Source organism: Castor canadensis, chromosome 12 (genome assembly GCF_047511655.1).
Source record: "Castor canadensis chromosome 12, mCasCan1.hap1v2, whole genome shotgun sequence".
NCBI lineage: Eukaryota > Metazoa > Chordata > Mammalia > Rodentia > Castoridae > Castor > Castor canadensis.
In genome coordinates, this window is record NC_133397.1 from 114,636,072 (window position 1) to 114,648,711 (window position 12,640).

The following is a 12,640-nucleotide window of genomic DNA, read 5'->3' on the forward strand; positions in this document are numbered from 1 at the left end:
TGTGGAGGCTCCCTGGTAATGTCACAAAGGAGGGGAGATTTATAAAGCAGTGATGATGATGTCTCTGCAACCCCTTGGAAGGCTGTCTGTGTTCTTGCCAATGTGTACCCAGCAGAGCTGGGAGTTGTTATGCGCATCTCTTTCTGCCTGTCAGAAAGATAAGAACTGATCTTGTACTCCAAAGCCAAACTTAGGACAATGTAGGAATCTGTTGGATAGCCTAATCCCTGTTTTATTTATTTAGAAATTTTCTTCACGAGTATGTGTTAAGGGAGGGAGGGAGTCATTCAGACAACATACAGACATATGTGGTTTGCTTTAGCATGTTATCAGAGACCTGTACAGACAGGCATCAACACTACCCTCCTGTCTCCAGCTTCTATTTAGCTGATGTCTATTGCCAGGTCACAAGCCCTGGCAAGAGAGAGGAAAACCTCAGATTGTTAAGAAGAAGAAGAAGAAGAAGAAGAAGAAGAAGAAGAAGAAGAAAGAAGAGGAGGAGGAGGAAGGGGAGGAAGGAAGGAGAAAGGAAGGAGGAAGGAAGGAAGAAGAAAGTCCTCACAAACAATTAAAATTTGTACTTCAGTAGTGACAATTAAGAAAAATAGACTCTAGTTTTAATTTTGTTCTTAATTAACTACTTGGCTTTTGATTGATTGCTTTCCCTTGCAACTAATGTGAGATAAGGAAGTTGCAAGTGATGTTCTTCTCAGTTCCTTGCATCTCTTCATGTCCTACAATTCTTATATTTTGTTTTTGTTTTCATTTTTTGTTCTTTTTTGGTGGTACTGGGGCCTCATGCTTGCTAGGCAGGTACTATACCATTTGAGTCACTCTACCAGCCTAGGTTCTTGGTTCTTGATTTGTTGAGGCTACTAACAAAATTTGTACCATCCTTTTCAGTCATAAATTCTTTTAGTGAACACCAGTAAGATTACCTTTACCTATGGGTAACTAACTTGCAATGCACAGTCGTCTTCACTGATAGATACTTAAAAGTTAATGAAGATTTAGCATTCTGTATTGTGTTTTAGGAGAACTACCATGAAGTATTAAACCTCTCAGAATTATACGGCTACTGATTTTTTGCTCTTATATCTCAAAATCTAAGCATGGTTCAAATAGTTCTCAAAGGTATTATTGGAATGAACTCTTGGGAGAAGCTTTGAGAAACCCAAGAGTTGGGGTTGGTTGATTGGTTGGTGGTTCTAGCTGTATTTCGTATGCTACAGACATTAGAAACTGTGCTGAGAGATGGTAACTTCTAGCAGGGAAAAACTTCAAGACCCCTGTACTTAACTTTCAGCTTTCCCATAAGCAGTATGGATTAATAGACAAGTTATGAGGCTTTTGGCTACATTTAGCAGAAGTCCCAAGTCAAACTAGCTTGAGAAATTATTGACTCAGATAACTAAGTATATGTTTCAGGATCAGTTACCCCAGTGTCCTAGGCTCTGCTTCTCTGGAATTTTAGAATTACCTCAGTTGTACTCTTATTGTGGCAAAATGACTAGCATTTTTTTTTGCTTTACATTTACATACATTGTTGGGTTTCTCAACCTTGTACTCTTTGACATTTGGAGCCAGATAATTCTTTGTTGTTATAGAATTGTCCTATACATTGTAGGATGCTTAGTAGCCTCACTGACTGCTACCCACTTGATGCCAGTGGTATCTGAATTCTGAGTTGCGATAACAAAAAATGTCTCCAGACATGTCACATGTTCTGGGGGTGGGGTAGGGGTAAGGGGTAAAATGCCTGGGTTGAGGATCATTGGTCTAAAGGAAGACAAACCATTTCATTATGTTGCTTTCTTGAGAGAAAATATGTTTCCTAAAAGACATCAATCTTCCCTCTTTGTCTCATTGGCTCAGTGTAAGTCACTCCCTTGTTCTAGAACCCATCACTGGTGAGGGGGAGTGAATTTCCCTCAGGACAGTCAGGCCCTGACTGGAAAAAGTGATGAGGAGGGAAGAACAGAAACGGGGTTGGAAACCAACAATATCTATGACCACTGCATTCTAAATTTGTCTTCTTTTTTCTTCCTGTCAGTGAGGATTATGGAAAGAACTTTAAGGATATTACAAATCTCATCAATAACACCTTCATTCGGACTGAATTTGGCATGGCTATTGGTCCTGAGAACTCTGGAAAGGTGAGATTCATTCCTGCATGTAGAAAGCTGATGGTCAATGCCACATGCAGAACTAGCAAATGTTGGTATTGAAGTGATACAGTGATACACAGTATTTATTGTATTTTAGTTCACTGTTGCTGTGTTTTAAAATTAAACAGTTTAATACTGATCACAAAAGAATAGAATTCAGTGCACATGGATTTTTCTCCTCCTTCTTTTTGTTTCCCGTCTAAGATTCAACAAAATCCTTCATACTTACATGGTGGTCATTACAACTTATACTCCCTCCAACAACATTTTAGTCTTTGGGAAACTGACAAATCTCAAAACTGACCAGGCTCAAAACCACAAGTATGGTGAGCTACCTCAATTTAGAATGATGTTTTTCATAAGACTAAGACTTGAGGAGTGCTGTGGAGTAACTGATTTGCTTTTATAACTCTTCTTACTTTTAAAACGAAAATGTTCTTAGCTAATGTCTGGAGAAAATGGCGCAGAAACTTTCAGTGTTTTTACAGTGTCATTCTTTGAATCTGATCCTTCTTCTCCTGGCCAGGTGATATTAACAGCAGAGGTGTCTGGAGGAAGTCGTGGAGGAAGAATCTTCAGGTCATCAGATTTTGCAAAGAACTTTGTACAGATAGATCTCCCTTTTCATCCTCTGACTCAGATGATGTATAGCCCTCAGAATTCTGATTATCTCTTAGCCCTCAGCACTGAAGTAAGTCCATTTGAGAAACTTGGCGTGCCTCTTGCAGTTTTATATTCTCAAAATGTACTTCTTAAAAGGGCGCCCTAGGTATGCTTTTAATATTGGACTTCTTTCTAGTGTCTCTTTACTCATAGAGTCTTTCTTTTTTGCATTTTTTCCTATTTGGTAAGGGATATGATTTCTGTGTGATAGTCTAGGTAAGTATGATAACTTTTTAAGTGAATAGATGTGTGCTACTGGAAAAATGAATTAGAAAACATTTTAAAGTAATCATCTTGTGTTGCAAGGGGCAAGTATAAATTGCAAATTCCTAATATTGCCATTGTTCCTTTCCTATGGTCAAATTACATCTTTATAAATTCCTCAGCATATAAAGCGTATTTATTTCTGTCTTGGACACTCATATATTAAATATCCAAAGTCTCAAGTCCGTACACCTTCCACCACATTCCTGTGCAAGAAAATACAGAAATGTATTTTCCCCAGTATGCCTCCTGGGCTCTCCCACCTCTCTTCTGAAAGTCCCATGGGTAGTACATTCAACTTTCCTGGAGAACCAGGTTCCTGTCATGTATGTTAGAGGTCTAAGTGGCTGAGTGGCTAGACTATAATAATCATTAGACTTTATATGACTGTCCTCATCATGGTTCCTAGTGTGATCTACTGAAGAGTAGCATCAGCTAGAAACACCTGAGAAAGTGGTTTAAGATGTAAATCCCTAGCCCCATCCTAGGCATAGTAAATCAGTGACTTTTGTTTGCAGGGTGGCTATACTTTTAACAAGCTCCCCAGCTGAGCCTGCACTCTAAAATTCAAGAGCCATGGCTGTACTGACTATTCTAGGGACAGAAAGAAGACCAACAACTATGGATCAGTCAGGCTGAGCAAAAGAGAGCATAGGCAGGGTGAAGGGCACAGGAACAGAGATCTGAGTGTTGGGCCTTTGGTTGGGAGATGTTTGAGCAGAGGTGAGGCTGGGCCTGCTCCAGCAGAGTCTGATTTATGCATAGTCAGTGAAAGCCAGAGGAAGGAAATTAGCCTGCTGGGACAGGGGAAGCTTCAGATCTTAGAAAAATTAGCCTCCATCAGCTTGAGCTTCTGAAGACTCTACAAGAGAGTCAGGAGACCTCTGTAGAAATGGAAAGAATCATAGTCTTACCTTTGACTACCTCATCTTCAGAAAGGGGGAGGTACAATCTGCCTTTCTACCTGAAACTTCTTCCAATTTAACAGTAAGTTTGCAACACAAATAATTGGGGTGGAGAAGATGGACCAACTTAGACTAATGTGAAAATAAATTATATCAGACCCTTTCTTCTCTTTATAAGTGGAATTAGGTAAATTAGAAAATGTTGGGAGGTAAATATTATCAGAGGAGGGAAAATTGAAGGGGCAGAGTGGGGGAGCACTGAATATCAATTCTGCCTGTATATGCCCTATTCAATTTCAGCCATCCAGGATATCTCTGTCCCATCTCAACTGAAGCTGAGCTCAATAAGCTCATGCTGCCTATATAATATAATTGACGTTGTCAGTCTTCATGTCTCTGCTGCATTTCAAAGTATTGGCCAATCTCTCCTTTGGGGAACTCCACTTGGTTGACTCTATAACATCATTCCTTTGTTTATTCTACCTTTCTAGCCATTCCTTTTTGGTCTCTTTCTTAAACTCCTTTTAACTTGCTCTTAAATGCTTACCATTCTTTTCACTCTGAGAAACCTCTTTTTCTCTTACCATTTAACTATCACATACAATGTATAAGATTCTCAAATTTCTAGCCCTTATTTCTAGCTCTGGCTTCCCCATAGGGCATCTGATTTCTGTCTTTCTGCTCCCAGGGTATCTCTCAATGGATGTCCCACAGGCACCTCAAACTCAACCCAGACCTTCTCTTTTCTCAGATACATTTTTCTTCCCTTAGTCCTTATCCTAATTAATGATACAACAATGCATACCATACCTCAACCCAAAACCCAGAGCGATTGACTTTAAGACACATGTGCACATGCACACATACATCTGGCCCTATAGAAAAGGTCATCTGGTTCTATTCTAGCTTCAAACTTCATGATGATCCTACTCCTTAAGACCTCATTAACTCTTACTGAACAAAAATGGAAGTTATGCACTCCATGTTATATTTCTAGTTGGGACCCTCTGAAATCCATTTTCCCATTCTCATTGAAGGACATCACCTAAAAAACTGAAGCTAATTGTCATTCCCCTGCTTACAGCACCTTCCTTCTAAAGAGCTCTCCATGTGCAATGAAAACCAGATTCCTTTGCCTGGCCTAGAAAGAAGGCCTTCCCTGAGCTGACCCTCACTCTTCTGATTATTGGCTCCACAGTTCCTCACCTTGGAACTTGTGCTGCATTAATATCCACTGGTCTCTAGCTCCCTGCATATACTGCAGGGTTTTATCCCTTCCCTGCTTTTGCTAGTCCTAATCTGTCTTGGTGCAGTAACACCTCATCTGCCTGTTTGGATTTTTTTTTTTTTGGTTACACTGCTCATCATTCCAGAGCCAATGCAGCTGTCTTCTTCAGGAAACTATCACTATGCAGTGCATCTCCTCTCCCCACTTCTATCCTACACTATGTCCATGAAATTTACCACATGGTATTGAACTTTCTCCTTATCTACTTCCATTTTTAAATTGTGAGCTTCTTGAAAGCAGGGAGTATGTCTTATTCATCTTTGTATCCTCAGTGTAACATCTGTATAGTGCCTGGCACATAGTGGGTACTTCATATGCATTTGTTGTTCTCAACTTGCAATACCTTAAAGGAGCCCAAATAAACCATGTGTGTGTCTGGGGATCTCAGGCAGCTCTAGTGGAAGCCCAGTGTGTGTTTTTATTGTCCTGAATGATTGCTTATGAATTATTAGAGGTCATACAAGCAGCTGCGCAGGATAAAGCTGGAATTTTGATAAGTCATTTATAATCTTTCAGAATGGCCTGTGGGTGTCCAAGAATTTTGGGGGAAAATGGGAAGAAATCCACAAAGCAGTATGTTTGGCCAAATGGTGAGTAACAGAAAACTCCATCTGTGCAGAGTCCTAAACTTTTCCTGATAGTGCTGCCAAAAGTCACATGAATAAATATTGAGAACTCACTATGCGCCAAGTACTCTTCAGGGTACCATAAGGGATATAAGAGAGAGGCATGAAGATTTTGCCCTGAAAGAGTTCTAATGATGTTGGAAAAAAGACTTAGTCTCACTAAATGTTAGCATATAAACAAGGAATGTGACTCAGTAGCTGCTGCCTGCAAAAGGTTTATTCTCCACAACTGGTGACACCAATTGAAACATAATAAAATACAGCTTTAATTTGGAAATTTAAATGCTTCTCTGCACCCAGATTTACACTCCTTTGTCTAGCAATCCACTTCAGTTGTATAGAACATGGTAAGGACTGAAAAAGAAGCTGAAATACCTTCTAGACTGCCCAAGATCCACTGTCTATGCAACCAAAATGCATTCACTTCTGTTGGTAGCTGGCCCTACCTCATCAGGTGCCTATTTTAAGATGATGTACTGGAGGGAGCTCTTACTTGGGAGTCAAGTCACCTTTGTTCCAACCTGACTCTGCTACTGGTCAGTGACTTGATCTCCCTGGGCTTTAGTGTTTCCTTCGGTGAGAGGAGGTTTGGATATGTGATAATGGGGTATAGTTGATCATGAATTGAATTAATGGCCTTCATACCTCCAAAGTTCTGATTAGGCCCAGATCCTTGTCCAGAGTCTCTTTTTTCTTTTCCTTTGACTAATGTCAGCAAATTTGTTAATCTGGTGTCCCAATTTATGGCAGATTGCTGCTAGAATGAGTTTATGTGGCTGCTAGAAACAAGCACTTGACAATGTTAGAATTACAGCCTGACAGCTGGAAGGAGGCAGAAAAAACACAAAAGAACAGATAAAACTCAGTGTTAACAGTATGAAATTATTTAGTGCTACATCAAGAAAGGACACATACTTCAGTAACTTCTGATGGGAACACTGTATTATGGTTTGGTATGATTGATATTCATGATGATGACCCATAATCCTAAGAAAGAGTTTAATGTACTTAGGAAATCAGGAAAGTTTATAATACATATTTGAAATATGACTATCAAAGCTAGTTAAAATATTTGATATGTTACTTAAATGAGGTGGACCTTTTTTCCAGAAATGCTCATTAAATGAGGTTTTTACAGCATCACTGTGATACACATGCTACATCTGCTTTCAATTTATGTATTTTAATGAATTGTATCTGTATCAGAGAAGGTTTTATCAGGAAGGAAGTAATTTTTGAAGTCACTAAGTTAACAAATTATTTCACTCCTGATGGACCTAAAATATGTAGGACATGTTTAAGTATGACTATTTTGATCTTTAAAGCCCACTGTCCCCATGCCCCCCCAAAAAGTTGTCTTTAAAATAAAAAAGTTATTTCAAAATGGCATGTTATATCCTATGTGAAATTTTTTACCTTTATAATACATTACTTTGTTTAGCTGTAAATATAAGACAACTGAACTGCTCACTGCTTGCCAAAGTTCTGAAACAGTCTCAAACCCACCTCTGGTGGTAATCTATAAGTACTATTGGGGTCTGAATTTAGTTCTCTGCAAACTCCCTTTCCAGTTACATCTTAAATAATTCAACCTCTGATCTAGATGTCTATTTGAGATGAAAGAATTAAATTATTTAGCTCAAACAAAGCATTGAGTTAGATTCTGAGGGGAACCACAAAGCATAAAACTTAGTAACTGACCTGAAGAAACCAACTAGTGTAATAGGAGAGATAAGGCACACACTATGCAAATAAAATAACTCAACAGGAGACAAAGTGAATGGCAAGTGGGTAGTACAGAATGGCACTGCACTCCATAGCAGGAATTCTCAACCTTGTTGAGATAAGTTGTTGGATAAGTTGTTGAGGGAGTTCTGTGCATTGTGACATGTTTAGCAGAATCCCTGACTTGTACGCTAGATACCAGTAATGACTGCCTACCCAGTCCCCACCCCAGCTGTGACAATCAAAAATGCCTCCAGACATTGCCAAATGTTCCCTCATTGAGAACCCACTGTTCTAGAAGTTTGCAGCAAAGACTTCCAGGTAGAGTGACAAGGAAGCTTCACAGGAGAGCTAGACTTTAAACTAGAGCCAAAAGATTGTGAAAGGTCATGTTTGGTTACATGAGAGAAAAGCATTTGAGGGGGGACAGGATAACACATGATGCAGATTTGGAGAGTGTAAGTGGACCAATTTGATCAGCTGGAAGAATTCCCATAATGAAGTAGTAGACTGTAGAAGATGCATTGGGCCAGGCTGTGGGGAGTACGACTGGCAGGCCATGAAGAATGGATTGCATAGCTCCTGAGAAGGCTGTGTCAGCTGGTGCTTGTGGATGAAGCTTATTAGAAGTGCCAGGGGCTTTGTAACTAAGGTTGACAAAGCCCATTAGCAGTCTTAAACCATTCCTTTCTCCTGTCTTTGCTTCTTTGTAGGGGATCAGAAAACACCATATTCTTTACCACATATATGAATGGCTCCTGCAGTAAGTATATTTTAGTTGCAGAAAAGAATGTCCTGAAGTCTATTCATGGCAGAATATTCTGGGTTATGTCAGGTAGAAACAAAAGATCTTTCCATACTCCTGAAAATTTAATAGCTAGAGATAGCTGTTAATGATTTTTAAAATCTTGGAAGCACAACCAAATTACTACACCATGCCCAGATCAAATAAAAATGTAGGCCATACATGGAGGCAATATATCTACTCTTAGTAATGTATTCTGTAAAACAAACAGGTTACAAACAATAGCAAATTGAACTGCATAGTGATTTCTGCAAAACGGCATGGATTGTGTTTGTGTTGACAGAGCCATTGACCTCCAATCTGTGGTACAATTTCAAAGCTGACAGCAAAATCTTTTATTTATTTATCCAATAAGTGTCTGAGTACTTGCCACATGCTATGCATGATTCTAAGGATGGAGAGAATAATAGATGGGACCTGCCCTCATGGAGCAGGTTCAAATAGGGAGGTTGGTTGTAAACAAGAAGACCAACACTCAAGCAAGATAATTGAAAATAGAAGATAATGTTAAAGTATGGCATGAACAAAGTAAAACAGAATGCTGTCACTGTGCTATTTTTATGCCACACTGTATTAAGAGAACTCTACTTCTGCTCAACATAAAACCTCTCATGTGTAAAATAAAACCTAAAGGCAAATTCACTGTATCACATTTATATTGTCAGTTGATCAACACACATAGGATTAAAAATGCTTTTGCTATATAAAATTAAAGAGTAATTCTAAAGTAGCTGTTTTGAACGAGGGCTCACTGATAAGTGAAATTTTAATTAATATCTGGTCTTGCTTAAGAAGCTGACCTTGGAGCACTGGAATTATGGAGAACTTCAGACTTAGGAAAAAGCTTCAAAACCATTGGTGTGAAAATCTACTCATTTGGTCTTGGGGGACGTTTCCTTTTTGCCTCTGTGATGGCTGATAAGGTGGGTATTTGAGTCTTAAATACTTCTGCAAATATGCCCCATATAGATCCTGACAGCACTGACAGGAATCTGTTATCTTTTTGTAATATTTAATATCACTGTAAAGTTTGGGAGTGATTCTGTTTACACAGGCTGATTGACACTCAGGGGCTACTGTGTACCTTTTAGCCTTTTGTAATCATGTGAATTCTAGTCTTGTTTTCTGGATTTGTAGACCTATTATTTGGCTTTACTCAGGCATGAATATATGTAAAAAAAAGCAATACACTTGCATGTTATCCAATAATAGTAATAAAAATTTTTAAAATACTAATTGAGTATCTATTATATGCTAAGTACTATTTTAGGTCCCCAGAATGTAGCAATGAACAAAATAGATAAGCTTCCTGCTCTCAAAACTTATATTCAATACAGGAGATAGATATAAAGTAAATAAGTATATCAGGTAATAATTAAAATTATGAAGCAATCTAAAGCAGAATAAGGACAGAGAAAGTGACAGAAATTGATACAATGCTGTCTCAGATAAGATGTGGGAGGACTCTCAGAGACCTGAGTGAAGAGAGAGCATGTCACAGACATCTGGAGGAGGGTGGGGTGAGAAATCAGCAAGGGAAGGGACACACCTTCAGGCTGGAGCACACTCCATCTACTGAAGAAAAGGGGAGAAATGCAGTGTGATTGGAGCACAGTGAAGAGTGGTAGGGAGTGGGCCCAGATCCTTCAGGGCTTTGTATTATTCATGTGTTGAGGCGATGCTCAAGGGTTGTGAGTGGGAAGTAGCATGATTCCGCTTCCCTTTTAACGGAATCAGCATGCACAGAGCTGTATAAGAGGAGGCAAGAATGAAAGCACCCGGGGCAGCTGGGAGGCAATTACGGTAGCCAACTGAGTGAGATGATAGCTGGTACCAGGCTATTAAGAGTGGATGAGGGGGAAGTGGTGAGATTTTACCAATAGGGCTTGCTGATAGCTTAGATGTGAGTTGTGAGACAATAAGTGAAACCAAGAAAAAATGTAGTCTTTGGCCTGAGCAGTGGGATCAGTGACAGTGCCATTTGGCAAAGGCTGCAGGAGGAGTAAGTTTGTGGGAGAAAAATCAAGAATTCAGTGTTGGATATGAGATGTCTATTAGAGATCTTGGAGGAAATGTCAGTAAGCATTTGGGTATATGAATCTCCCAAAATTATATGGTGTTTAAAGTCATGTAGCTAGATGATTTCTTCTAGAGGAATGAATAGGCAAAGAAGAGATGGGAGAACTGAGCAAACCCTGAGGCACCTCTCCACTGAAGGTTGGAAAGAGAAGAATCTAGCAAAGGCTGGGAGGGAGAGTAAGGTAGGGGAAATAAGGGCAGTGGGATATCATGAAAGCCAAGTGAAAAAAGTATGTCAGGAGGAGGAAGTGATCAATTTTGTTAAACTCAAGTGAGATGTTCAGTTAAATGAATGCTAAAAATTACCCACTGGAGTTGGCAGAGGGGGTTGTTGGTGAACTTGACAGAATTTCATTGGAGTAGTGAGGTTAAAAGACTGATTGGAATGACTTCAGAGAGACCTGGAGATGAGGAAGGAGTACAGTAAGTACAGATAACTCCAGCAATTTTGCAATAACCCTCCAACAACCCTATGAGCTAATGTTATTATCTCAATTTTACAAGTGAGAAAATTGAGTAACTTGCCTTAGCTCACCCAATAGTGGAACCATATTGTCAGATTCCAGAGCTATCTCCTGCCTACTATCTATAAAATTTAAATCCTGCTATGTGATGTTGAGTTCTAGTTTCTACCTAGAACAATGTGAATAAGATCCAAAGTAATCAGACATCTTGGTATAAGTTAAATAAATAAGTTAAAGGTACTTATTGTTGTGCTGGAGACATGGCTCAAGTGGAAGGGCATTTGCCTAGCAAGCTCTGAGACCCTGAGTTCAAACCCCAGTACTGCCAAAAGATACTTATTACTGAACTTTAAAGAGTTGTAAACCTAAATAGAACTGAAGGTTAATACCTTGTCTAACTGTATCTAATAGCTTTAAAAAAATTGGTTTTTGCAGTGCTGGGGTTTAAACCCAGGTCCTCACAAGCACTTTACCACTGAGCTACATCCCTAGCCCTCTAGTATTGATTTTAAGCTATTTATTAGAGAGTAAACTTTAATTACCTTCTTAACAAACTTCTTTACCAGCCCAATGCTCTCTGACCAGTTTCCTTACGGCAATTTCAGCCTCGCCTTGGCCTCTCCCTAGCCCATGTATGTTCCCTTCATTATGGCTATTCTGAGAGTTCCTTAAAGCATGTCACATCTTGATTTCCTTGTGATCTCCCAACATGGGTTTCATCAACTTTTTCTAGACCCCTAATTATCAAATTGTTTGGATTCTTAATTATCTAATGCCAGGACTCTCTCAAAGGGACCAAACTTTTATGCAGCAATTATCATTTTAAGAAGTATCTGAACAGCCAATAGGAGAAGGGGACCAGGAACTAGAGAAAAGGTTAGATCAAAAAGAATTAACCTAGAAGGTAACACACACGCACTGGAAATTAATGTGAGTCAACTCCCTGTATAGCTATCCTTATCTCAACTAGCAAAAACCCTTGTTCCTTCCTATTACTGCTTATACTCTCTCTTCAACAAAATTAGAAATAAGGGCAAAATAGATTCTGCTGGGTATTGAGGGGGTGGGGGGAGAGGGAGGGGGCGGAGTGGGTGGTAAGGGAGGGGGTGGGGGCAGGGGGGAGAAATGACCCAAGCCTTGTATGCACATATGAATTATAAAACAATAAAAATTAAAAAAGAAGAAGTATCTGAACAAGAATATGCAAATAGTTCTAAGGCCAAGCTAATGATGGTCCAGTCAAATTCTTAGCTCTATTGAAAGAGATAGAGTATGAGAGAATGAGAGGATCATACCAGAATAAAGGAGTCAGAAAGCCAAGGTATACTTATTAATAATAGAATGGATTGTTCTATTGCCCAAAAGGAGTTAGAAATTGCTTTGGGAACTGCTACTGTGACCTTTCATTGCAATTGTACCTGTTGGAAAAATGAATAATAATGACTATCAAAAATATTCATGTTAAAAAAGTGTGTCAGGCACCAATGGTTCACGCCTGTAATCCTAGCTACTCAGGAGGCAGAGATCAGGAGCATCGTGATTCAAAGCCAGCTGGGGCAAATAGTTTGTGAGACCCTATCTCAAAAATACCCAACACATAAAAAGGGCTGGTGGTGTGGCTCAAGTGGTATAGTGCCTGCCTAGCAAGCTCAA

The 12,640-nt window shown here is 39.3% G+C and overlaps 1 protein-coding gene across 4 annotated transcripts in view; it reads left to right on the forward strand.

The window, feature by feature from the left end:
• The window catches only part of Sort1 (sortilin 1), an 88,150-nt gene that overhangs the window by 37,204 nt on the left and 38,306 nt on the right, over positions 1–12,640 (forward strand). For 2 of the 4 annotated variants that reach the window (XM_074050829.1, XM_074050831.1), the window contains exons 4-8: positions 2,054–2,156; positions 2,695–2,859; positions 5,805–5,878; positions 8,353–8,402; positions 9,237–9,367. In XM_074050829.1, the coding sequence (XP_073906930.1) occupies positions 2,054–2,156; positions 2,695–2,859; positions 5,805–5,878; positions 8,353–8,402; positions 9,237–9,367 (523 nt within the window). The remainder of the gene's footprint in view (positions 1–2,053; positions 2,157–2,694; positions 2,860–5,804; positions 5,879–8,352; positions 8,403–9,236; positions 9,368–12,640) is intronic. The other 2 variants (XM_074050830.1, XM_074050832.1) reach the window with 1 other exon arrangement.